At 38.8% G+C, this 27,346-nt stretch overlaps 1 protein-coding gene across 2 annotated transcripts in view; it reads right to left on the reverse strand.

The window, feature by feature from the left end:
- The window catches only part of arhgap5 (Rho GTPase activating protein 5), a 71,232-nt gene extending 61,683 nt beyond the window's left edge, over window positions 1–9,549 (reverse strand). The window contains exons 1-3 of one of the 2 annotated variants that reach the window (XM_073040046.1): window positions 9,083–9,549; window positions 3,716–7,623; window positions 1,258–1,393 (exon numbers count right to left, since the gene is read on the reverse strand). In XM_073040046.1, the coding sequence (XP_072896147.1) occupies window positions 1,258–1,393; window positions 3,716–7,438 (3,859 nt within the window). In that variant the 5' untranslated portion in view covers window positions 7,439–7,623; window positions 9,083–9,549. Of the gene's footprint in view, window positions 1–1,257; window positions 1,394–3,715; window positions 7,624–8,968; window positions 9,041–9,082 lie in introns of those variants that run through there. The other variant, XM_073040048.1, reaches the window with a different exon arrangement.
- Window positions 9,550–27,346: the final 17,797 nt, after the last annotated feature.

A 27,346-nucleotide genomic window follows, 5' to 3' on the forward strand; every position in this document is an offset into this window, starting at 1 on the left:
CACAAGTTAATATCTCAAGACTTAAATTTTGAGTTTACCTAAACAAATGCCAGAAATCAGTGCAATGGCTGAACTCTTTAGCAGAAGTTTTGCATTCAAGGCATATATATGGGGTTTTGAAAAGATATTTAATCAAGTTTTATATAATAAACTACACAGCAGAGTTAAAGCCAATGCATTTAGAGGTACAGTTAGCCAAGCTGCAAGCCAAGAGCTATCTTGAATGGTTACTTTTCAGACTATATTACCGGGTGGTGCAGTAGCTTCACAGTTGGCACAACGCTTTACAGCGCAAGCAATCCCACCGCTGTCTGTAAGTAGTCTGTACATTGTCCCTGTGACTGTAGGTTTGCTATGGATGTTCTGGTTTCCTCCCACATTCTAAAGATGTACAAGTTAGGGTCAGTAAATTGTGGGAATGCTATGTTTGCGCTAGGAACATGGTGACATCTGCAGGCTGCCCACAGCGATCCTACAACTGTGCTGGTTGTTGACGGAATCAACACTTTTCATCATGTTTTGATGTATATGTGACAAATACAGCTAAATCTGTATTTTTTTGTATTAGTATACATTGGAAAGTTACCACAATGGAAGCAAATTCACAGAGCATCATGTAGAGAGTCTAAAGCTTCTTCAGAAGCTCTTCAAAGAATGTTAAATGCTGTACATTGCTATGACATTGGCATGCATGAGAAAAACTGATTTCACAAGTTGTTAGGTCAGTTACCAGAAGACACAAATTTAAGGTAACTGGAACAAGAGTCAAGAGAAATAATATTTTGTCTTCTGAAGTAATCAATAGCTGTATGGATTGTGCTGGCCTGCAGATACAATAGTAACTTTCAAAAGGGAATTGGATTCCTTCGACTTGTAAAGCTATTCAGCAATTTTTTTCTTATTTATGGAGAGGAATGTGTTCTTTGAAAACATTTTCTAAGTTTCAAAACTTGAAAAGGCTGGACAAAATGCAGTGTATTCCCAAATTCTGAGAGTACCATGTTATTTGGTACAGCAAAAAAACTTCAAAAATTAAAGAATCATACCATAAAGAGTCAATAAACATGCAGAAATAAATAATAAATTGAGTGTTCATAAAGTGAGAAATTACTGAATTGAAAATATAATTAGACAAGTCTTCAGAAAGTCAGCACAGATTCAATTGACATATTACATTCCACAGCCTTTTAGATTCTCGAATTCTACAAGCTTCTCAATGCATTTAGCTTTCAGTTTCAATATAATGTGCATGCCTACCTGTAGATTCAATGTATTCCACACATCGTTCAATAAAAGCTGGTATAGGATTATCAGCAGTAACCACATCTTCAAGAGGAACCCCAAAGTAATTACTCTCCCAATTTCTTCTTGCAGGTAGTCCAGGTTTCGGCCCCTTTGAAAAGTAATTCAATTAGGTTCCTATGGTGTTTATCAGCATAAGACATTTAAGTAAAGTAGAATTTCACAAGCTTCTTCGCATTTTAGTGTGCAGTTTAAATAAAAGGGAATTTTCCACAAATTTCTTGCACTTTTCATGAAAGCAAATTTGAAAAAGATACTGACATATCAGTCAGATCTGGATGACATTAGGCATTTTTCACAATTTTACACTGCCTTGAAAATGTATACAGCCCCCACAACTATCTTCACATTTTACTGTCTCATTTTCTAAATTTAAAATATGAAGTAGAATTTTTGAGCTAATCTACTAAACATTGTGCATCATGTCAAATCAAAAGAAAAAACTCCAAAACCTGTCAACAAAATACTAAAAATTAAAACCCAAAATTGTGAACCTACAAAAAGTATTCATTCCCCTTTGTAATTACCATGCTAACTTTCTTCAGGTACAATAAATTGCTCACCGACGCACCCAATTTGTTGATGTAGAAAATTGGAGTATCACCTGTTTTCAATTATTTCATAATAATACCATGTAAGGTCCAACAGTATAACCATATAACAATTACAGCATGGAAACAGGCCATCTCGGCCCTTCTAGTCCGTGCTTGTAGTATGGTAGATTTTCAACAGACCAAACCAAAATGAAGACAAAAGAGCATTCAAGACGAATCAGGGAAATGATAATAGAGAAACACAAATCTGGGGAAGGGTACAAGATCATCTCAAAGGCACTGAACAGAGTTCATCATGAAAATGTGGAAAAATTATCAAACCACAGCCGCACTGCCTAGGGTTAGGCTGCCCCACTAAACTTTGTCATCATAGACGAATGGCACTTGTGAAAGAGGCTACTGTAACACCAAAGTGAGCTGTAGATGTCAGTGGCTGCAACTCAACTGGAGATGAAGTTCATGGCTCCACAATCTCTAAGGCCTTGCACAGAAGGGATATTTATAGACAGTGGCAAGGAAAAAGCCCTGGCTTTTGAAAAGAAGCATATTCTTGCCCATAAAGATTTTGCAAAGCGTCACTTAGGAGATACTGTAAAGACATGGAAGAAGGTCTTCTAGTCGGATGAGACTGAAGTGGAACTTTTTGGCCTCAACATTAAGCAGTACGCATGGTGTAAAATATAATACTGTGCATCAGCCAGGTAATGCCATCCCTGCTGTAAAGTATGATGGAGATAGTATCATGCTTTGGGGATGCTTTTCAGCAGCAGGGACTGCAAATATGTTCAGGATTGATGGAAAAATGAATGCTGCTAAAGACAGATAGATCCTGGTTTTAAAACCTATCCGCCTCTGCCAGTAAACTCAAACTGGAGAGATTCATCTTTCAGCAGGACAACGACCAAAAGCACACTGCCAGAGCAACCATGAAGTGGCTTCAAATGAAGAAAACTGATGTCCTTGAGCGGCACAGTCGGAGTCCTAACCTTAACCCAATTGAACATCTCTGGCACAACCTCAACATTGCTGTCCACTGCCGCTCCTCAACTAATCTGGCACAGCTTGAGCAATTTTGCAAGGAGCAATGGACAAATTTTGCTCCATCACATCTTGCAAAGCTAATAGAGACTTAACCAAAAAGACTACTGGCTGTAATATCCACATGAGGTATTTCCACTAAGTACTGAGCAAAGGGGGGTGAATACTTTTGACCTGCTGACATTTCAGATTTTGAATTTTTAGTTTTTCATGTTTTACTATTTTCCCAGTGTTTTTAGTTCTACTGTGGGGGGGGGGGAAGCAGCATGTGATACACAAATAAAAATTCTCATTTAATCAAAATCTCTGATTGCAATACTCATTTGTGTGAACAAAGGGTTGGGAGTTGAATACTTTTACAAGGCACTGTAGATTATTTAGATCTTAAGACTTGTATACTAACCAAAAATTTGCCATCAAAGGTTTTGGAAATAGTTAATTCAAAACAATGCAGAACACAAAGAAATTACCAATTTGTGCAATATAATCAACATGATGTTGGTACAAAATAACATTGGCAATACTGTTATGCTCTTATGCAGAAATGGCTGCGCTGAAAGAAAAAGATTCACTTAAAAATTCACAGGTCTACTGATAAATTAATCCACAGTACAACACTGAAAAGCTCTGGATCTATTTTGCAATTAATTTCTAACTTTCAATTAAGATTGCTCTTTCTTTAATATAAACAAATTTAGTGTGTGCAACAGTGATCATGATGTTAGAAACATTTGGAAGGAACATTAGTCAACCCAAATCATGTTAGCCCACAATTTATAACAATTCTGTATGCAAAATAAAAAGTACAATTCCAAACTTGCCTTTTTGTTTGGCTTTTGTGGCTTTGGTTTTGCTGGTTTCTTATCCCTCTTCCTCCTTGGATCATCAACTTCTGGATCAGATGCAATAGCAGGATTATCAATTCCTGCTTTCCCACAACTATCTGGGGATAGTAAAGGATCTTCCTCACTCCCACGATGAGTTTTCCCCTTCTTTGGCTTGCGTGAAGATGATGGCACAGTTTCATCATCACTACCATCAAAGCGTTCTCTCCTTCTATAGTATAATCTAGCCTTTCTAAATAGTGTCTTGGATTTGTATTTGTACTTTGAAGGCTTCCGTATTATGGGCTGCTTTGCGGATCTATCGATCAAGCCATTTTCTTCTTCTCCTAGGGAATTACTTCCTCCGATCAAAGTTGGCTTTCTTATAATCTTAGAAGTTTTTGAATCTTGGGGAATGGAATATATTTCATCATCCATTTTCGGTTTTAGCAGAGAATCTCTTGGGACTGAGTAATTGTCAGTTGGATCTAGGTCATCTGGATGGCCAAAAGGTGCTCGGTTGGTTTTCTTTTGGTTTTTACCAATTACCTGTTCAATGGTTTTCACAAGATTTGGATCAAGTTTTCTCACATCGGGCCTCAAAATAGAAGGTTTGGGTTTAATGGGTGGAGGCACTTTATGATTCTCATGATTAACAATTGGACTACTGTGAACTGGATATTCAGTCCCTTCAAAGTCTGATCGATGTTTAGAACGATCATTGGATGAGGGAAGCAACTGCACCTCATCTCCAATAGGACTGTATGGTGGAGGTGCTTCATTGTCATCTTCTGAGTCAGGATAATAATTGTAAGCTGGAGAGTTTGCCCGAGGAGACAAGGAGGCATCATCATTTGCATTAGTGGATTCTCTGGTGTCATACATAAACGAATTTTCAATACTATTTTTCTTCTCTAGAACTTCACTGAAGAATGGTGTGAAAACTTCTGTCTGCCTATGATACTGTGATAAAGTATATATGGCAGTAAATTTTGCAGATATTTCTGTTGCTATATGTTCACCCTCAGTCATCAACTCTTTAATTGCTTCATTTTCAAAAAAATCAGCTTGACTGTCAGTAACAGCCACCAACTGAACAGGAATGATATCTTGCACTTCTGCCAAAAAGGCACGGAGCATTGCCATGGAAGCTTTTCGTTTTGCTGAATAAACTAGGATATACCCATGGACTAACTCATCCTTTCTTACACAAATGGATGAGTGGTATGAAAGTATTGTAATCTGGATTCGTTTGCGCTTTTCACCAATAATCTTCTCAAGTAGGAGTGAATTACTATGACCAGGCTGAGCAGCACTGCAAAACTGAGATTCCAAGAAAGGTGAAAGGATTATGTCAACATTAAATGGATCTCCACACATGGCACACATTACAATTCTCAAGTCAGCTTCTGTCATATCTTTAATACTGGGCAAAGGACTAACAACATTTAAATTGTTTTTCAATGCTTCCAAGAGACCTCTAAGAGCTTGTTTTATTTGGAATTCATGAAATTTGCGAGTATAGGTTCCAGAGGGCACATCAACAAAAGGACATTGCAACTTATTGGCAAGTTGCTGTCCCTGAAGTCTTAAAATTGGCAAGTTCTTGCTACCAATGTCTCTCTGATTTGCTAATATAACTGTAAATGAAAGATTAGCTGTAAACTTGCCCTTCCTGTTTGGGGTAGCTTCACTTCTTATCCGTTCTATGCAATCAGCCATACAACTAAGTGACTCCGTAGAGTTATAAACACAAAAATAGCCATGAGGTCGATGTGTTGTAAGCAGACCAGACAATACAAAAGTATTGAGATCCACTGGTTGAAGATCCAGTTCATATATCTTACCATCTAAAGTATACTCATCATCAGTACACTGAACTCGAATTTCATTAGCTAGTTCCTGTGCAAGTCCATCCCTACCCAAGAGAACAAGAATAAGCTTATCAATATTGGCACTATCCTGATGCATGTTTGGCCGATTGTTATCAAACTGTATAAGACTGGTGGAAAGTAATTGTTCCACCTTAATGTCCATGCAATTCTGACCACTGAGACAAGTTTCTTTAGTTGGGTGGTAGACAAATCCTATGTGTTTTAACAGAAGAGATTCCCGATCCGGTGCAAGTTTTTGTAGTGCCCTGTATCTTGGCTCTTCACTTAGAACAGTGTTAATTTCATTCATTTTGGGTGTTGCATTAAGATCTAGATCATAAAAAAGTTCAGAATGTTCAAAAAGCATTTCTTGGAATTCCTCTTTTGCTTTTTCAACAATTTCTCGTTGATGTCTACTGTAAACCTCTCTACGATCAGCATCAGTTATAAACTTGCAAGCTTCATTGTCCATGACAAAACATGACACATCTTCCCAGGGCTTCCCGGGTGTTATGAACTGTACCTTTTCAAGGTGCTTCTTAAACTTCTCTTTCATTTCAAGCCTTCGCCTCTCAGAAATCAAATGTTGCACGTGATTGTGGTAAACTTTTTCTCCTTCTGATGTACTGAGAAGGTCAAAGGGAAGTCTCTTATCATTCATATTATCAATGTGGTCAGTTTCATCCCAGGGTGTTTTTTCTAACACAACAAACCAGAGGGGAAAGTCAGGTCTCTGTTCCAAAACATTTTGAGCCTCTGACCAGTTCAACTGTTCAATTTCCTCAAGCTCAGGAAGCAATATATTCAGGGCTTTTGGTAACAAAGCAATATATTCTTCCCGTCGTTTTCTAACGTGTTCTTGTTTGAGCTGTTCTATGTGCTTAGAAAATGTGTTTTTTGCCTTCTTTGTCCCTTCCAAAGTTACATATTCTTCATAATCAGGGTGATTTTTCAATTTATTACTTACAGTTTTCCACTCTGCATGATAATCTTTTACAGCCTGGACAATCAACTTTTCAAATTTGTCCGTTGCTGAAGCAACAAGTTGTCTCTGTTGCTTATAAGCATCCAAGTATGGAATAATCTTCGGCTTTGCCCGTGTTTTATCCAACAATTGAATTAAAGTAGCAAAACACAAGTCCACATTCACATGAAATCGCGCTGAAGTTTCTACAACAGGCATATTCTTTTTGTTAGTTGCAAAAGCCTGCACTTCCCGCAGGTAGTGATCAACACATTCATCACACTTTGTTGCTGCTATAACAATTGGTTTTTTTGTTTTAGTCAGCTGAGCAACAAGGTTATTTACAAACTTCAGCTGATCATCAAATTTCCTATTGCACCCTTTGCTCACATCAATGCACAAGAGAAAACCATCGATGGTTAACTTACCATCTGGCATCTGCTTCTGCTCAAAGTCTTGCTCCAAACCCAGTTGATCAGTGCAGATGTACATTAACTTTTCAGCTGACTGTAATTTTGATACAGCTGCTCGTTTTATATATAGTTGTAAGTTTGTGCTTCGATGAGGCAGAAAAGTTTGGTCATCAATAAACTCAGTTTGTTCAATGACTTGTACTTTATATTCAGTTCCTTCCTCACTTGTGTGGCTTACGTCACCCCAGAACAGAAAATGGTCATTGTTGACAACACGACCTCCAAAATCAATAGTGCTGAGTACTGAGGTATGCTCTGGGTAATAATCATCCGCTTTTGGGTGCACGTATCGATTGCATAAACAAGACTTCCCAACACCACTTGTACCTTTCTCCTTCTCTGTCCCTGATAATCCCACCACACTAATACTGTATGTTGGGGGACGCAGTTCTTTATTTTTTGCCATCATTCTTTGCCAGTCATCCCTTTATATTTGAAGACAACATTGGAATGTGCTCCTTTATTCTGTAGTAAACCCACATACAGTGGGTCACTGCTTCTCTTTGATGCAGTCCATAATGAGCTCCATTTTCATTGAAAATACATTTTTCTTCATAATTTTATTTCAGTCCATAGTTCCTCAACATTTAAGTTCTGTTTAAAACAAATAAAATCAGTTAAAAGGTTCAAATATTTAGAAAACAAAACATGTCAAATATCAACTTAAAACCTGCTAACTTTCATTCAGTCACAGCAGATGGAAGTGAAGCTGACCAGATAACAGGAAAAGTTTGTTGACCACCCTCAAACCTCACACTATCGAAATTATATAACAGTCAACGTACAAAATGAATGACAAATTTGTGAGAACTTCTTGTGGAATCAAGCAGCATAAGGGCAGAAGAGAAAAAAATTAGATATATAATTAAGTACTCAAACAGCAATATACAGTAGATTGTTTTTTATTCAGAGGCAAATAATTAACAAAATGTTTTAATATTTAAAAATCTTGTAATGTTTATCTGAATATATCATTTTAAATGTTGACTTTTAAAAACAATTTACTTTATAATGGCTACCTCATTGAAGGCAAGATATTCTCAATTACTTGATTTTCAGTAATATTTTCAGTGAAGCAGCTGTAAATTTATTTTTTAATTTTGCAAATAAAATATTTCAATTTATCTTTTTTTTAAAAAATCACCACTTAAATTCTACTTGAAAGATTCAGATTCTAAATAAATAATAGGGGAAAAAAAGTCGACAGTTACGAAGCTTCAAATTATAAATTACACGCACAGCTGCGGCAATTTCACCGCAGCCAAAACATATAAATTGCCGATCCTCACTCAGTGCGCTATGGCAGGTTTATAAAATACCATCCCACCGTACATATATATATTTTAAATCCAATATCATTTCACCGGACTGAAACTGACTATGTGTGACTCAGCCAAACCAATAAAAGATCACAATAAAATAGATACATAAATTAACTGTGACAATTTTCATAGCTTCCTTTTTGCGTATACTTTTAAAACACGCAAAAAAGGAATACAAGTAAAGAACACTCAATGTCATCTTCTAAAGACACCTTCAATAGGCCCAATACCCTCCCCCACTACGAGCTAAAATCGGGAATCTCGATATTTTACACATGTATATACAAATACTTATGTGAATCGAATAAACACTAATTCCAGTTCGGTTACATCATCACTTTGCCATTACATATTTTAGGAATTATTTTAAAACTGTTTCCATCGTATGCGCCTGGACAGGTCAAGGAAAGACTTGTCTCTCATGACCAACCCTCCTCCCCAAAATAAAACATCGCCCCTCTACTAAAAAAAACCATCAAGGAGAAATTTTACAGCGAACAATCGCAGCGCTCGAAGAGCGAGGCTTGATGCAGACGGGTTGCCTATTACTCAGCGTTAAATTCCCTCGCCGGCCGAGCTTCACCATTCCCTCCATTGTATCCGGATTTTCCCCTTACCCAACATGGTTGCTGCCAAGCTACTCTCGGCTTCCCTCCGCGGCCTGCCCCGGCCCGGCTGATTCCCCCGCCTCCTCGCACCGGGATTAACACAGCGTTTCGATGTACTTGTACCTGACGTGCTCGTCCGCCGCCACTTCTACATTATTTTTTTCAACTCTCCTCCTCGGATGGATCGTTTTTCTTAAAATGCATTTTTGATGTTTAAAAAAAACCCCAAGCAACCGGCAGCTGTAACACTCAGCTCGCGAAACAAGTTTTTATCTGGCCCACACCCCCTTCGCTTTTCGCTCTCGCTGGCCGAGCGGGCAAATCAAAGCGACGTGTGGACTGAAATGGCGGATACCGGCGCACAACTTTTCCAGCTATTTGGGCTCCTCGAGCAAACTCGACTCGCCGCGTCTGTCCCTCTCCCTCTCCCCCGCCCTCCAGCAAACAACGACAGGAGCAGCAGCAGCACCGCGGCGTCGGCGTCCTTCCAGCGGCAACCTCGCTCCACGCACACGCGCGTCCACACGCACGCACGGGACGGGCACGGTCGGGCAGACGTCACGGTGGTCGAAGTGGGGAGTGGGGAGTGGGGAGTGGGGAGTGGGGGGTGGGGGGGGCTCCGACCGGAGGGATGTCAGCGCCTCCTCCCGCTCTCCCTCCGAGGGAGACGGCTCAAGCGGTTGTGCGCCAGTGTTCGCGAGGGATTCCTGAGGCGCCTCGCATCCTTGGAAATGCGTGGAATGTCCGTCCCCCTTAGAGGGAGGAGCTCCCTGAGAATATGGGAAACCAGGACACGGATGTGGACCCGCTCCCGCTTTACGCTGGAGAGTCCCTCGCTGCGAAACGTTATGTTACTTTAGCAGCTACAGATCCGCACGAATTTTAACGAATGGTCGTCGAGCTTCTGGTCTACCATGGATTTGCAGAAGGTCCTGATTTAATTTGGGAATATTGGTTTACAGTGCGGAAATTACAGTCATATTAAAGCCAAACGCTGTGGATGTTTGATAGTGTACTTGGTCATGCTGTTAGATAAATAGCCCCGTTGGTGGAACTTCCGCGACTATGTTGTAGCGTACTGAGATAGCTAGGAATATAACACAAAACGGAGTGTAGAGAGTAATTTGCAGGTAAAGTCGTTTCTGTTAAGAGTTAATCTTTCATCTTACAGAATCTTTCGTTTTCGTTCTGCTGAATATTGATTTTGTTCAATAACACTACTGATTAGTGTTGAACTCTAAATCTCGTCCTTTTTCTTCCCTACAATTAATTCTAACAAAAGGACCATTTGTAAGAGTCTCTTTGAGGTTAAACAATTTGAAATACAAACTGTCCAAGCGAAATACGAGAAAAATGAAATTCGTTGACACATTTGTTTAAAACAAAGGATTTTTTAAAAAGTTGTCAAAACAAATTGTGAATTTTCAAACAATTTTATGTAAATTTAAGACTTCAACTATTTGTTCTCATGGCTTTGAATCTGAGTTTGTGGGTTAAAATCTCCAGAAACTTGAGTATTTGTGTAATCTAGAGTGAGGGGTGCTGCAGTTTAATCTGGAAGATGTTATTAAACATAGAATTCAGTGGAAGTATGTAATTTTAGGGTCTGTTCAGACTGCTCTGTAAAATGAGAAGGGTGGAGCAGATCTGATGGGAAATCTGAGCACTTTCAAAGACTGAGAAACTTCTGCTTATCTTATAATTAATCCAAGAATATGGGCTGTTTATAAAAACTGAAGAAATAATCTTGAAATTTAGGAAGTATGACCAAATATGTACAAGACCAGCTTGGCTTGGAGCCTTGATCAAATCAAACATTGTGGCATTTCTCTCTTTTTGAATTTACACTATAGATAAATTGCCAGAACTTTCACATCCATATAACAGCACTTACGTCTTTTGTAATGCCTTTAGCATTGTCATTTAACAGAAGTTTAAAATAAAAAGGATAAACTACGACTGAAAGGAAGAAATATACAAAAAGATTAAAACCGTTTGCCTGACCTGCTGAATTTACAGCAATTTCTGATTTTATTCTTGATATTCGGCATTGCTGATACAATTTTGGGGCATGGAGACACTCAGAAAGCCAGAATTATACCAGCAGATAGTTCAAAACAGTTTTTAATTCTAAATTTGGAGGAGTTTGGGAAACGGGTGGTAATACTTAAGCAAAAGGAGAAGTATTATACATTTTCTCCAGATCCCCTAACATCTCCAGTGGCTGATCCAATTGCTGCCTGTGCCCTGCAACCTTTTCATCCTTCTTTTATCTATAATCCATCTATCCCTGCTCTAGCGATTTTAAGACTTTGCCTCAGTATACTCCATTCATTAAAGAAGCATGGAAGTGCTGGTGTTTGCAAGCACTAAGAGACAAAAAAGGGCACACATTGTGGATGCTTTCAGGTTTTCAGGTTCTCCTTTTACTCGGAGAAATTGAGATGAATGAGAGCTGGAGTCTCTAATTTATATCCTGAAGGGAAGGCTTTGGGTTGTGGAAATATGAGGAAAGATCAGAGTTACAGAAAGTGGAATTTGAGATTATTTGGGGGGGGCAAATATGATAACATCAATATTCTGGCACCATAAGTGTGTTTTAGAGTGTGGGTTTTCAGAGAAGTAGATTCCTGTGTCATAGACTTAAGAAGGAGTGACAGGAAGTGAGTATCCAGGTATGATAAAGCCTAGCTGATAAAAATATGACTGTCAATTCAACTATTTCTGCATTTTCCAAGCCCTGTGGTATGTTTTCAGGCTGACAGCCAGATTGATGGCTTGAAACCTGCTTTTAAAAGTACATTTTGTACTGACACATTTGTTGACCTTAATGTTAGATAAAATTGGCAAATATACTGTTAAAGTATGAAAACTTTCTCCTAAGTTTAACTTGCAATCTATAATAGATTTTTGCAAAAGATGATTGAAAACATATGTTACCTACAAAATATTTATTTGTTTTTTTAATTAGCTATTTCTCCACAGACGCTGTCAGATCTGAGTATTTCCTCAGAGGTGCCATTCCAAATACTATTCCAGAATGTTGTTTTATTTTACCCACATGGTGAACTCATTGGAACTCTGACAATTGTCAGGAATCTGGCACGTAGTTTGTTCTGTTTTACTCAAAAGTGCTTTCAGTTGTGGATATGGGTTTCCCAGTGGGAGATGCACAAAAGCTATAAAAGGGAAAAGGAGAAAAAAATTGCTTAAAGGAAACTCATCAGTAGGCAAACTATGAGGTTGAGAAGATCGGTCAGTTAAAATGGAATGAAGCACCAAAACAACTGTCCTTTGAAGCCATACCAGTGTCAAGCCATTCTGCTATTGTTCAGTTGGATCTTCTGATTAGTTTGTTAGAATGTATATAATGTCTTTCATGGGCATTAAATATTAGAAGAATCACCCAAACAAACATCCTTGGGAGGTCTTCACTCAGTTTATTTTCTGGCATCTTTTATATTTGAGTGACAATCCCATTACACCTACTGAGCAGGTTCTTTCTCATCATCCCAGAATGCTCCCTCTTTCCCCATTGTCCCGTTATTCCATGCCCAGATCTCCTCTTACTACTGCACCCTCAGCCAACCAAAGTTGCGCTCCTGATAAGTCATAGCTAAAAGTGCTGCATTTTTAATCTTCCATACATTCTTCCAATTCTATCAAAGATCGATGTTAGGCATTTAACATTAAAAATGCCTCTCTGCCTGGCACATTTACCTTCCTTTCTTTCCTTGTTAGAAATTAGAATCTTTGCCTTGCATATCTTGGTGAATAGATTGATCTACACTGCCACCAAAATGAATATGAAATGAAAAATTCCTCCAGGATTTTTCCTTTTTCTTTCCTCTCTGGTTCACATAACTAAAATTTAAAGAATGTGGCTATGATGTATGTTGTCAGAACTCATATTTTAGTGTAACCCAGATATACACAAACCAGAAAAAAGTCATTATCCTTGATTACGTTGTTTTTATTGTCTTTTTGAACACTTAGAAAGTAACTAACATTGGTCTTGTATAAATAGTCAGCAATCGTAATAGTATTATACTGTGAACTGACATCTGTAGTATGTTTATGAACAGTTAGATATGGAAATCATTAAGTGTTTCATGGAGGGCTACATCTTGCACCTTTCTCCAGCTTAATACTGTCAGTGATGAGAAGTTCAAGTGCTTACAACTATTATACCTGTAAAATGTACCAGCTTGTATTCCAGGCCTGCTTCAGAGACTGGTTGGACATTACAATTAAACACCTTCACAACCCCCCCCCCCCACCCATCTGGACACTCAAACAGCCCCTAGAAAGGGTAAAAATCTTTTTTAAAAAGTTTAAATATTTGAGAAAATGTTTGCTCTGGAACAGGGTGTCATAGTGAAGCAATCAGTAACAATTGGATGCCTTACAGCACCAGAGACACAGCTTCAATTCTCAATTCTGACCTCGTGTAGGTGAATGGGTAGGTAGGGACTGGTGATGAGAATGTGTGGAGAATTAAAAGGAGGATTAATATGGGGCAAGTCTAAATTGACAGCTGATGGTTGCTATGAACTGAATGGGTTGAAAGGCCTGTTTTCATATTGTATCTCTGATTTTATGCTCTTGGGCATGGCAGTTGACTTTATATGGGCCAGTTCCTAGCTATACAGAGCCTCGAATTTTATATGATAGATTACCTACCTCAATGACAATCCTAAATGCTTATTATTTGTGTAATAAGTCCCTGGAGCACACAATGAGAAGAATCTGCATTTTTCAGGATCAAAATCAGGCTTATTATCACCGGCAGGTGATGTGAAATTTGTTAACTTAGCAACAGCAGTTCAATGCAATATATAACCTAGAAGAAAAAAATAAAATAATAATAATAAATTAGTAAATCTTATTCAGTATACTTCGTACAGTATATGTATATTGAATAGATTTTAAATCGTGCAAAAAACAGAAATACTATAATTTTTTTAAAAAGTGAGGTAGTGTCCAAGGGTTCAATGTCCATTTAGGAATCAGATGGCAGAGGGGAAGAAGCTGTTCCTGAATCACTGAGTGTGTGCAGACACCACTCCCTGAAGATGTTCTGGGTACTTCGTAGGCTAGTACCCAAGATGGTGCTGACTAGATTTACAACCCTCTGCAGCTTCTTTCGGTCCTGTGCAGTAGCACCCCACCCCCCCATACCAGACAGTGATGCAGCCTGTCAGAATGCTCTCCACAGTACATCTATAGAAGTTTTTGAGTGAATTTGTTAACATATCAAATCTCTTCAAACTCCTAATGAAGTATAGATGCTGTCTTGCCTTCTTTATAACTGCCTCCATATGTTGGGACCAGGTTAGATCCTCAGAGATCTTGACATCCAGGAACTTGAAACTGCTCGCTCTCTCCACTTCTGATCCCTCTATAAGGATTGGTATGTGTTCCTTCATCTTACTCTTCTAGAAGTCCAAAATCAGCTCTTTTATCTTACTGAGGTTGAGTGCCAGGTTGTTGCTGCGACACCATTCCACTGGTTGGCATATCTCACTCCTGTATGCCCTCTCGTCGCCACCTGAGATTCTACCAACAATGGTCGTATCATCAGCAAATTTATAGATGGTATTTGAGCTATGCCTAGTCACACAGTCATGGATATATAGAGAGTAGAGCAGTGGGCTAAGCCCACAGCCCTGAGGTGCACCAGTGTTGATTGTCAGTAAGGAAGAAATGTTATCACCAATCTGCACAGATTGTGGTCTTCTGGTTATGAAGTAGAGGATCCAATTGCAGAGGGAGGTACAGAGGCCCAGGTTCTGCAACTTCTCAATCAGGATTGTGGGAATGATGGGATTAAATGGTGAGCTATAGTCGATGAACAGCATCCTGATGTAGGTGTTTGTGTTGTCCAGGTGGTCTAAAGCTGTGTGGAGACCCGTTGAGATTGCATCTACCATTGACCTCTTGTGGTGATAGGCAAATTGGTCTGGGTCCTTGCTGAGGCAGGATTTCAATCTAGTTATGAACAACCTCGTAAAGCATTTCATCACTGTAGATGTGAATGCTACTGGGCGATAGTCATTAAGGCAGCTCACGTTATTCTTCTTAGACGCTGGTATAATTGTTGCCTTTTTGAAGCAAGTAGGTACTTCCTCTTGTAGCAGGGAGAGGTTGAAAATGTCCTTGAATACTCCTGCCAGTTGGTTGGCCCAGGTTTTCAGAGCCTTACCAGGTACTGCATCTGGATCTTCCACCTTACGAGGGTTCACTCTCTTTAAAGACAGCCTAACGTTGGCCTCTGAGACAGAGATCACAGGGTCATCAGGTGCAGCAGCGATCTTCACAGCTGTAGTTGATTTTTCCTTTCAAAGTGGGCATAAAAGACGTTGTGTTCACCTGGTAGTGAAGCGTCGCTACCATTCATGCTATTGGGTTTCATTTTGTAGGAAGTAATGTCTAGCAGACCCTGCCGGAGTTGTCCTGCATCCAATGTCGCCTGCAGCTTCATTCGAAATTGTCTCTTCGCCCTTGAAATAGCCTCCACAAATCATACCTGGTTTTCTAGTACGGGCCTGGAATGCCAGACTTGAATGCCACAGATCTAGCCCTCAGCAGATGACGTACCTCCTGGTTCATCCACGGCTTTTGATTTGGGAATGTACAGTAAGTCTTTATCGGCACACGCTCGTCCACACAGGTTTTAATGTTGTCAGAAATAACTGCAGCATACTCATCCAGATTTGAAGATGAATCCCTGAATACAGTCCAGTCCACCAATTCAAAACAGTCCTGTAAGTGCTCCTGTGCTTCCCTTGTCCATACCTCTTGGTCCTCACTACTGGTGCTGCAGTCTTCAGTCTCTGCCTGTACGCAGGGAGTAGAAGTACAGCCAGGTGATCAGACTTTCTGAAGTATGCATTCTTGATGGTGGTGTAGCCTTGGTCCAGTGTTTTGTTTCCTCTGTTATTGCAAGTGATCTGTTGATGGTAATTGCTTAGTGATTTTTTCAGACTGGTCTGGACTACAGACAAATTGTGTATTTTGTATTGTTCCAACACGCATGTTGTAAGGTTATCCAACTTGAATAGAAAAGTATACATATTTTAGGAACCCTATCAGAGAGAATAATGTTATGCATTTATGCAAATAAGATAAGTATAAAATATTGATGGATTTTTGTAAATGTAACTAAAATACATCTAGTTTTTACTAAACCTGCAACAAAGTAAAGCTGAGCATATCAAAAATTATATTTAGTGACTAGTCAGTCTTGAATCTCATTTAGAGCAGTTTCACTGTAAGTACCTGATCAGTACTTTCCAATAGAGGGAAACTAGTGTAAATATCTGTTGCTGATGACATAATGCAGTAAAAATGTTTAATATTTCCATATGTTTTTTTTGCTTTATTAGTCATAATGGTGAATTAATCCTACACACCTTTACCACATGTTTGACATAATTCTAAAAACAAAATCTTCAGATTTTCCCCAAATAATTAGTTAACTTAAAACTCCAAAATCTTTATTACAATAATGATAAGCATACAACAGTTGCAGAAATGAACTCAGCACATGGAAGCACATTTCTTCTCTAACCAGTTTTTTTTTTCACTCCCATTCTAAAAGCTGTGAAATAACTTGGGCATTCTCCCAGACCTCATTGACAGAAACATGTTTCATTTGTTAACTGTCTTGCTGTGATTATAATCATAAACAAGATTATCTTGTAGCCAAACACAGTGTTTAAAGTGGGAACCACTCCATAATCTTAAACAGTTTTACTTGACAAATATTATTTTTGACAATAGGGATTTTTATTTTAAGAAACCCTGATTTTCATCTTATTTCTACAGCTTTAGAATTTGAGTTACAGTTGATCAGGCGTTATTACTGGTAATTTTTCAATGTAAAATAATGTCAGCAATGGTGTACAAATACCAAGTTAACCAAAAGGGCTCCAAGAAGGGATGGAAGGAGAAAGAATGAACGTGTCATCCCAGGCTGATATTTCATATCCACAATCATTTCCACACTACAGTCTAAGAGGGCCTTAAAAGTGTGAAACAATATTAACATCATCTGAACTTGCCAGAGCTGCAGAATATCAATAAAGCATAATTTATTCACCCATTCATCATATTCATTGAGGGTGGATCCTGTTACCTCAGGAAAGTAATTTGACATGATTTACAGAAATCTTCAAGCTATTTTAAGAAGTGTTGACATAGCTTTTCTTCTTCACCTCCGTGGTATTAATCTGGCAGAGCAGAGAATCTGCATGAATTTTATTACATTAACAAATCTAACCATTAAGCTCTCAAGAACAAGTGAGAGTCTTTAGGCTTTACTACTGATGTATGCTAGGTAAACCCAACCATTGGTGGTGTGTTGTCATTCCCTACTATACCATTGCAACACATTCAGTACACGCTTTCAGGGGGAAAAAAATTGGTTTGTCAAGTTAGCAGAGCTAACATTCATCTGAATGATAAAAAGAACATCAATGGTTAAATTTTGAAGAGGAATGCATAAAAGTAGGGTTGTATTACCTGAATTTACAAATTTTAAGGACAAACTGATTTAAGTTTTCTGGATATTAAGGGAACTGATGGGGCAGGTTTAGAACCATCTCCTTTGGTTAGCAAGTTGAAAATGAAGGGACAAAGTCCAAATATAAGAACTAGGCCTCTTAGAAGAGACATTATTAAAAAATACAATACCCTCTGCAAAAAGTGTTAAGAATTTATAGCCGAACTGCAATTTATTGTTGAGCAGAGCCAATTGGGAGTTTTAAATCTGAAATTGAGATTTCTGTTATTATTGAGGGAAATAAGACAAATCCAGATGAATGAAGCTCTGTCACAAATTATCTGTCATCTTATTGAGTGGCAAAAGACACTTGAGGAGTTCTCTATTCCTGATCTTGTATTCTAATTAAGGTATTTATAATTTCTGGCACAGGACAAGTGAGTTAGTCATTTAACAGGAAATGCTTGTACATACCTGCAGGGTGTGTTCGTACAAGAACAACTTTTCACTGAATGTTGATGAAGTAATAACAAATCAAAAAGAGTCAGAGCCAACAAATTCTTATGATTTTTTGCTTAATCTCGATCTCTTTTTTATTTTGTACATGAAACCTTAACACTTCACTCTGATAGCTCATCCTCAGAAAGAAAAAAAACTACAAGCAGTTTACTATCGGTTTCAATTTCTAAAATATTCAAAGTAATCTAAATAAGCACTTCATTCTTTTGTTGATCTCTTATTAAAATGTTAATGGAATATACTGAATGTTACAGCATATGTAATGAACAAAAATATAGCTTAAGTTTTCTCACCACCTTGTTTAGTAACCATTCCCATTTTAACATGTTCAAATAATTCTCCAATATAACAAGGTAATAGAAAATGGTTGTCTGTTTACATAGGAAACTGTTCTTTTGAAATAAAGACAAATACAGTTCCGGGAACGTTAATGAGATTCCATAAAATTTAAATACTTTTCATTAAATAGTTTTGTGATCTTCTTGACTCATAATAGGGTAAATGAATTAAGAAATTTTTTTTAAAGTGATTTACATTTTTTTTAAACTGAGCTACAATATGACTGTCTTAGTCAACCTACATTACTCTTACATTTTTTAAAAACTGAGCTACAATATGACTGTCTTAGTCAACCTACATTACTCTGTCCAAAGTGCAAGCCCAGTCAGGGCAGGATCCTTTATCAGCCATGTCATCTACGCTTAGTTATGAATCCTATTTATCTAAACTTTGAACTTGCTTTGAGTACTACAGTGTTGCTTTAGTTCATTCACATAAATATATATTTTGAAAAAGTATTTTTGGGAAGAAAATTTAAAAGAAGTTTCTAAATTATTTTTTAAAAATCTTGGTTGTGTTCTAACAAATTGCACTCTAGGCATCAAGTACTGCTATGGGGATCATTCAAAATTAGACCATTGCTGTACAAGACACTGCTTCTAACATGCATGTTATATCGAGATACTGGCCTAGATTTTGTTCATAATCTTCAGGAAGCTCAGGACGTCAAGGCAAGTGTGCAGAACTTCTGAGGAGTACTTAGTTCAGTTTTCCGACTGCATTCCAGCATTAGACATCTTGACACTTTCACTGCAGAATCTGGCTCCTGCAGGCTTCGGTCAGATGCAAATTCAGCAACACCATTTTATGGAGGGCAAAAGTAACAAAGGAAAGAGACAGGTTTTAAGTACAGTAATTGACAGTTTCTGAAGGAGTTAACCAAACTTAAATAGTTCCTAATGTGTTTTATGTTTTGATTTAAGTAATCTTTAAAATTAAAACTAAACTTAATTTTTGATGGTTTGCGTCTTGGAGTAAAATCATACACACCTTTTTGCTTAACAGCTGGTTTAGCTGACAGTTCAAGTATTTTTCTACATGGAGCTAGAATTAGACCTTCCACACAATACAGGTCGACAAAGAGTTAATAAGACACACAATATTTGTCTTCATTAACCAGGCAGGAAGGTAAAAGTACGACCATGTAAAACATTAGTGAGTCTGCAGCTGGACTAGCGTGTGTAATACTGGTCATCACACTATAGGAAGTATGTGAGTTCTCAGAAGAGTTTGCAGAGGATATTCACCAGGACATTGCCTGGCATGTAGTATTTAAGCAAAAAGGCTAAGGGAGAACTGATTCACGTATACAAAATTATAAGCATAAATGAAGTAAAGAGTGAGAAACATTTCTCCTCAGCAGATGTCTATATACAGAGGCAAAATTTGGATAAAGAAGGAGATTTTTGAGGAAAAAGCCCTTCACCCAAAATGTGGTTGAAGTCTGGAATGCTCTACCTGAGGGGGCAGTGTATACAGGTGCTCTCATAAAATTTAAGAAGTATTTAAAGGTGGTCTTGAAATCCCATGGCACAGAAGGCTACTATGCTGTGAAAAATGGGATTAACATAGACAGGTTCTTGGTGGTCAGCACACACAATGTGGCCCAGAGATTGTGCTCTGGAACTATAACTCTATGAATCACTGTCTGAAAAAAATTAAAGTGCAACAGAGGGAATTGACATCACCTAAGTGTACCAAATTGCTTTAAAAATGTATAAAAATCTTACTGGGCTGTATTTAGATATATTTACCCATGCCAGCATGTTTTACAGGATGCTTCAGAATGAATAATTTTCTTTCTTACTAGCTATATATATATATATATATATATATATATATTTAATATGGAATGTTATTAATTAAACATAGGCCTAGAAATACATCAGTCCACAGCAGTTCAGCGTACTAATCACTGTTTTGGTTGTGGGCACATCTTTTAACTTCAGTATTGCTTAAGGTCCAAGTCATCGGGCTTTTCTGAAGGCAAAGCCTGTCGTTCATGCACTGCAAGAGTTCAGGGCACACACAAGTACCGCTGGGACAAAGGCTGAAGCTGGAAGTTTGAGAAAAAGGGACACGGATTGGATCAGGATGAAGGTCAGATGTTGGCCTGTGACTGGCAGCAGTGGGGGAGTCAGAAAGTTGAAGTGCTGAGGAGTTATGGTCAGTGGGTGATGGTGGGTAACATTTTGGATGATTGGATTGGAGACTAGGTTGTGGAGAGATTACTGAGTGATAGTTGAGCAAGTCTCACCTGGGAAACTTTCCTGTCAGGAGATGAATAGAAACTGAAGGAGGGTAAGTTGTAAATAACTTAAAGGGAATCCATCTTAGTCAGGTCCAGGTCTGCAATGGAAAATTCCTTTTAACTGGCACTGCTGCAAACCAAACAGTACCATTAAACTCTAGTTGGAATGAGGGTGCAAGGGGAATGGTGTTCCTTTGAATATTGGCAAACATCTGCACCAGTGCAACTCATGAAAGGTCGGCAGCTGATTATTCAGAGCAGTGAAATTTGACCTGGCATGGTGACAGTGTAATTAGTGCTTCTATCGTACAGCTCCAGGGACTTGGGTTTAATCCCACTCCAAGCTGCCATCATTACAGGGTGTGTCCACATTCTTTTCGACACTTCATGAGTTTCCACTCCAGACTTTATCACACACTTGGCCTAAACATGACCAAGGAACTGGATTTCATCAGTGAGATGAGAGTTACTGATCTTGAGATGAACCTAGCATTTGACAAAGTTTTATCAAGGTTGCAGCACTGGTACACCCATAGGAGAAAAATTAGGCCATTCAGCCCATTGTGTCTGATACACCATTCCTTCATGGCTGATTTATTATCTCTCTCAACCCCATTTTCATTCCTTCTTCCTGTAACCATTGATGTCCTGACATTTCAAGAACACATTAGCTCTGCTTTAACTCTACCCATTGACTTGGCCTCCACCATCATCTGTAGCAATGAGTTCCACAGATTCACCATCCTCTGGCTTAAAAAAAATACTCCTCATCTGTTCTAAAGGGATATCCTTCTATCCTGAGGTGGTGCCCTCTGGTCTCAAATTCCCCCACATCTTCTCCACATCCACTCTTGGTCTAAAATCCTTAAATCTCTCTCCCAAGAGCTCTGTGATTATTTTCATCAAAAGGACTACAGCAATTAAAGACCACCTTAGGGATGTGAATATATGCTGGCCTTGCTAACAATACCAAGATCTGTGAAAATGAACAAACAAAAAAATATATGGAGTTCTATACTGGACCCCATCCAATGCCAGCACATCTTTTCTTAGATAAAAGAGTCCAAAGCTGCTCACTCACAATACTTTTAGTATGATCTGTCTAATGCTTCAAAGCTTCAGCATTACATCCTTGCTTTTATATTCTAGTCCTCTCGAAATGAATGCTAGCATTTCATTTGCCTTCCTCACCACCAACTCAACCTGCATGTTAACCTGTAGGGAATCCTCCACGAGGACTCCCAAGTCCCTTTGCACCTCTGATTTCTGAATTTTCTCCCCACTTAGAAAATAGTCTACGCAAGACCACACTTAGAGCCAATGGCCTCAAAAGGTTAATATACTGGTAACTGAAATCAGATCTTAACAATAGATTGGATCTGATTGGAGGTCTCATTATATTCCCAGGATATTGCTGTCAGAGTTCCTCAGGGCACTGTTCTTGGTTCAATAACCTTCAACTGCTTTATCAAAGACCTCTTTTCAGTACTGGAGATATTGGATGATTTTACAGTGTTCAGTGAAATTTGACAGCAAATCCAGCAAGTCCTAGCCAACGTTCAGGTGTGAGCTAACAAATGGCAGTAAACATTCAAGTCACAAAGTAACCAGGCAGTCCCCAACAAGAGTCACTTAACTACTTACCATCAACAATCAATGCCATTACCTCCCTCACTAACAACCTCTTGACAGTGTTCACTAACCAGAAACTCATTTAGACCAGCCAAATCAACACTGTCTCTGAGAACACTTCAGAGGCTTGACGTCCAGTAAAGAGTGACCAGCTTCCTGAGAAAGTAAAACTGCTCCACCAGCGATAAGGCAGAAGTCAGAACTGAAATGAAATGCTCTTCACTTTTCTGGATGAATAAAGCTCAACCAGACCTCAAGTTCAACATCATCCGGACAAGGCAGTTCACTCAACTGGCACACCATTCTAAACATTCAATCCCTCGACCATCACATATAGTCTCTGTAGTATGAACCAGACAGAAAGTGTACTGCTCTTTTGCCCTCAGGCTACTCTGACTACCTTCCAAATCTGTGTTCCACACCAACAAGGTGCTTCGGGATAACCATCATCCACAGATTCCCCTTCTAATGACATTGAATCTTGACTTGGCAATTTACCGTTCCTGGGTCTTAAATCCTTCCCAACAGCACTGTGTGATTATTTTCATCAGAAAGACTGCAGCAGTTTGAGAAGTTACCTTCCCACAACCATCTTAGGGATGGGAGCATATGGCGTGCTGGCCTTGCTAACAATGCCAAGATCTGTGAAAATGAATTAACAGAAAGTAGTATGCAGTGGCTAAATAAAAACACAAGTTATAGTGGAGTTAATGTTGAAGGAGATAGAAAGTGTCCTCTTGCAACAATTATCCACTAAGGGTGAGTTGTATAATTAGGGCCTCACAATGTGGTTGGAAAGGGATTTTGAAAGAGGAGAAAGATCCAATCGTGTGGAATTTTGTTTGGACCAACTAATATGGCAAAAATAGAGGCCTTGATTAGGAAATAAATTGAAAAGCAAGTTCTAATGTCAGAATTATCTAAACTAAGTAATAATTGACATGGAAACAAAGACACCAATAACAGCATAACCCTAAAGGAGTGGTGTATTGAGCAGGGTTCCTTTTCATGAGAAATTGATGTGGAAATATGGGGTTGCAGGTTGGGGATGAGCTCCACCTGAACCGAATTGGGACCAAAAACCTAACTGAAAGCTAGTAGAATTATTTAGCTAATAAAGATAGCTAAGGTTATAAAGAAGCAACATAAAAATTTATAATTTATAACTTCTAAAAATTGATCATAATCCTGATATTATCAATTGATGACATACTTTTTAATGATTTTCAGAAGAACTGTAGTAGTAGCAATTTTTTTTTAAATTGAAGTAGTTAAAGTACCATCGACAATACTGAGAGAAAGATGGGTCAGAGTTTCCTTTCCAATTAAGAGATTTGTGTACCAAGTAGGAGTACAGGATATAAAGTTACTAAATTAGGGGAACAAATACATTTTGGAGACTAACATAGTAGTCACCCCACTAAGTGTCGATGAACTAACGGTGACTGGGAGTTAAACTTTCCAGAGTGTAAGGTCATTAGAAAGGGTTGAGAATCTGGAAGGTAGAAGGGATAAGTAATCTTGTTTAAAGTACTGTTACAATATCACTTTAAACAGATATAGATAAGGGGAAAGTAATCAGAGAAAACCGTGGTTATGTTTGAGTAAGAGAGGACAAAACTGAAGAACATTTTCATCAGCTAACAACATGATGGCAATATATATTGATTAGAAAAGCTTAGAACACAAGCAGCATTGTTTTACTGGGAAACTTAAGTTATTACACAGTTTTTTTCCTAAATTTCTTGAATACACTTCAAATGGTTTTTCTAAGAAAATGTGTCACTAAGCTTGTAAATGGGCAACATTAGATTTTTTCTTGACCCAGAGTTAATTAATAAAATAATATCTGTTAGTGATGAAAGGGTGATCAAATTAAATGTAAAATTGGTTAAGATGCTAAATTACAAATACTCCAGATCATGCTAGGCTTAAGTAATCAAAACCTACCACTTATTATGGGAAGGTGTTCAAGAAAGAATTTTAGTCAACACAGGATTGCAACTACTTACTGCACATGAGCCCTGGTTACCAATTGAAACAGGCATGATCCACAAGTGAGGTGAATGATTACATAAGAATAGAGCATACAAAAGTGTTACAAGTTGGGTTTATCCAGATATTATCAACATATATACAAAATGAAAAAAAATTCAGTACAAGGCACCCCTTCCACAAGCATCTAATCCCTCCACCATCGACAAACAGTTGCAGCAGTGTGTACAATCTACAAGATCCACTGCAGCATCACACCAGAGCCCCTAAGGCAGCACCTTCCAGACCCGTGACCGCTACCATGTAGGACGAGAACAGCAGGTACATGAGAACAGCACCACTTGGAAATCTGCCTCCAAGTCACTCAACATCCTGACTTGGAAACATATCGCCGTACCTTCATTGTCGCTGGGTCAAAATCATGGATCTCCCTCCCTAACAGCACCGTGGGTGAACCTACACCTCAGAGACTGCAGCGGTTCAAGAAGGCAGCTCATCACCATCTTCTCAAGGGCAACTAGGGATGGGTGATAAATGCTAGCTTAGCTGGTGATGCCCACATTCCATAAATGAATGAATAAAAAAATTAAGAGAAATCAAATATGTAGAGAGACTAGAAGTGGGAAGTGTTTAGAAAACAACATTTTGGAGAGGGAGGCGTGCACTCAGATGTCTTGGTACATATTGTTACCAATGACATAGGAAGGAAAAGCAATGAGGTCCTGAAAAGAGAATTTAGAGAGCTAGGTGGAAAGCTGAGAAGCAAGACCTCCCAGGTAGTAATTTCTGGATTGCTGCCTGTGCCACGCACCAGTGAGGGTAGAAGCAGGGTGATTCGGCAGACAAATGCGTGGCTGAGAAGTTGGTGTAGTGGGCAGGGCTTCAGGTTCTTGAATAATTGGGATCTCTTCTGGGGGAGGTATGACCTATTCAAAAGCGATGGGTTGCACCTGAACCTGAGGGGGACCAATATTCTCACGGGCAGGTTTGTTAGAGCTGTTGGGGAGGGTTTAAACTAATTTAGCAGGGGGGTGGGAACAGGAGTGAAGGGATTCAGGACAGGACGGATGGTAAAAAAGTAAAGATAGCATGCAGTCAGATGGTCAGGAAGGCAGGCAGGTGATGGGACTTAGTTGCAGCCAACAGGCTGAGTATCAAACCATGAGGGATGCAGAGTCAGAAAGGAAAGCAATTACAGTACTCAAGGTGTTGTATCTAAATGTGTGTCATATAAGAAATAAGGTGGATAATCTTGTTGCAATATTACAGATTGCCAGGTATGATGTTGTGGCAATCACTGAATTGTGGCTGAAAGATGGTTGTAGTTGAGAGCTGAATGTCCAAGGTTACATGTTATATCGGAGAGATAGGAAAGAAGGCAGAAGGGGTGGTATGGCTCTACAGGTAAAGAAGTCATTAAATCAGTAGGAAGATGTGACATAGGATAGGAAGATGTTGAATCCTTGTGGGTTGAGTTAAGAAACTGCAAGAGTAAAAAGACGTTGATGGCAGTTCTATACAGGCCTCCCATCAGTAGCTGGGAGGTAGACAAAAGGTTACAACAGGAAATAGAAAAGGCGAGCCAAAAGGACAATGTTATGGTAGTTATGGGAGATTTTAACATGCAGATTGATTGGGAAAATCAGGTTGGTAATGGATCTCAAGAGAGTGAGTTTGTTGAATGCCTAAGAGATGGCTTTTTAGAGTAGTTTGTCGTTGAACCTACTAGGGGATGAGCTGTACTGGATTGGGTGTTATATAATGAACTGGGGGTGATTCGGGAGCTTAAGGTAAAAGAACACTTAGGAACCAGTGATCATAATATGATTGTGCTCAACTTGAAATTTGATAGGGAGCAAGTAAAGTCTGATGTAGCAGTATTTCAGTGGAATCAGGGAAATTACAGTGGTTTGAGAGAGAAGTTGGCCAAAGTAAATTGGAAGGAGCTGCTGGCAGGGATGTCAGCAGAGCAGTAATAGTGTGCATTTCTGGGGGAAATGAGGAAGGTGCAGGACATGTATATTCCATAAATGAAGAAATACCAAATGGTAATATAGTACAACTGTGGCTGACAAGGGAAGTCAAAGCTATTGTAAAAGCAAAAGAAAGGGCATGCAACAAAACAAAAATTAGTGAGAAGGTAGAAGATTGGGAAGTTTTTAAATGCCTACAGAAAGCAACTAAAATATATTAGAAAGGAAAAGATGAAATATGAAAGCAAACTAGCAAATAATATCAAAGTGGATAGTAAAAGTTTTTTCAAGTATGTTAAAAAGAAAAGAGAATTGAGACTGCATATAGGACTGCTAGAAAATGAGGCAGGAAAAATAATAACGGGATAAAGAGATGGGTGCTGAACTAAATGAGTATTTTGTATCAGTCTTCACTGTGGAAGACACTAGCAGTATGGCTGATGTTGTAGTGTGTGAAGGAAGAGAAGTGGGTGCAGTTACCATTACAAGAGAGAAGGTGCTCAAAAAGCTGAAAGACCTAAAGGTACATTAGTCACCTGGACCAGATGAACTGCACCCTAGGGTTCTGAAAGAGGTAGTGATAAAGATTGTGGTGGCATTAGAAATGATCTTTCAAAGATCATTGGACTCTGGCATGGTGCCAGAGGACAGGAAAATTGAAAAGTTACTCGACTCTTTAAGAAAGGAGGAAGGTAGCAGAAAGGAAATTGTAGACCAGTTAGCCTGACCTCAGTGGTTGGGAAGATGTTGGAGTCAATTGTTAAGGATGAGGTGATGGAGTATCTGGTGACACAGGACAAGATAGTACAAAGTCAGTATGGCTTCCTTCAGGGAAAATCCTGCCTGACAAACCTGTTGGAATTCTTTGAGGAGATTACAAGTAGGATAGATAAAGGGGATGCAGTCAATGTTGTATATTTGGACTTTCAGAAGGCCTTTGACAAGGTGCCACACGTGAGGCTGCTTAACAAGTTAAGAGCCCATTGTATTACAGGAAAGTTACTAATATGGTTAGAGCATTAGCTGGTTGGTAGGAGGCAGCAAGTGGAAATAAAAGGATCCTTTACTGGTTGTCTGCCAGTGACTAGTGGTGTTCCACAGAGGTTGGTGTTGGGACCACTTCTTATTATGCTGTATATAAATGATTTAGATGATAGAATCGATGGCTTTGT

This window comes from Hemitrygon akajei, chromosome 3, assembly GCF_048418815.1.
Source record: "Hemitrygon akajei chromosome 3, sHemAka1.3, whole genome shotgun sequence".
NCBI lineage: Eukaryota > Metazoa > Chordata > Chondrichthyes > Myliobatiformes > Dasyatidae > Hemitrygon > Hemitrygon akajei.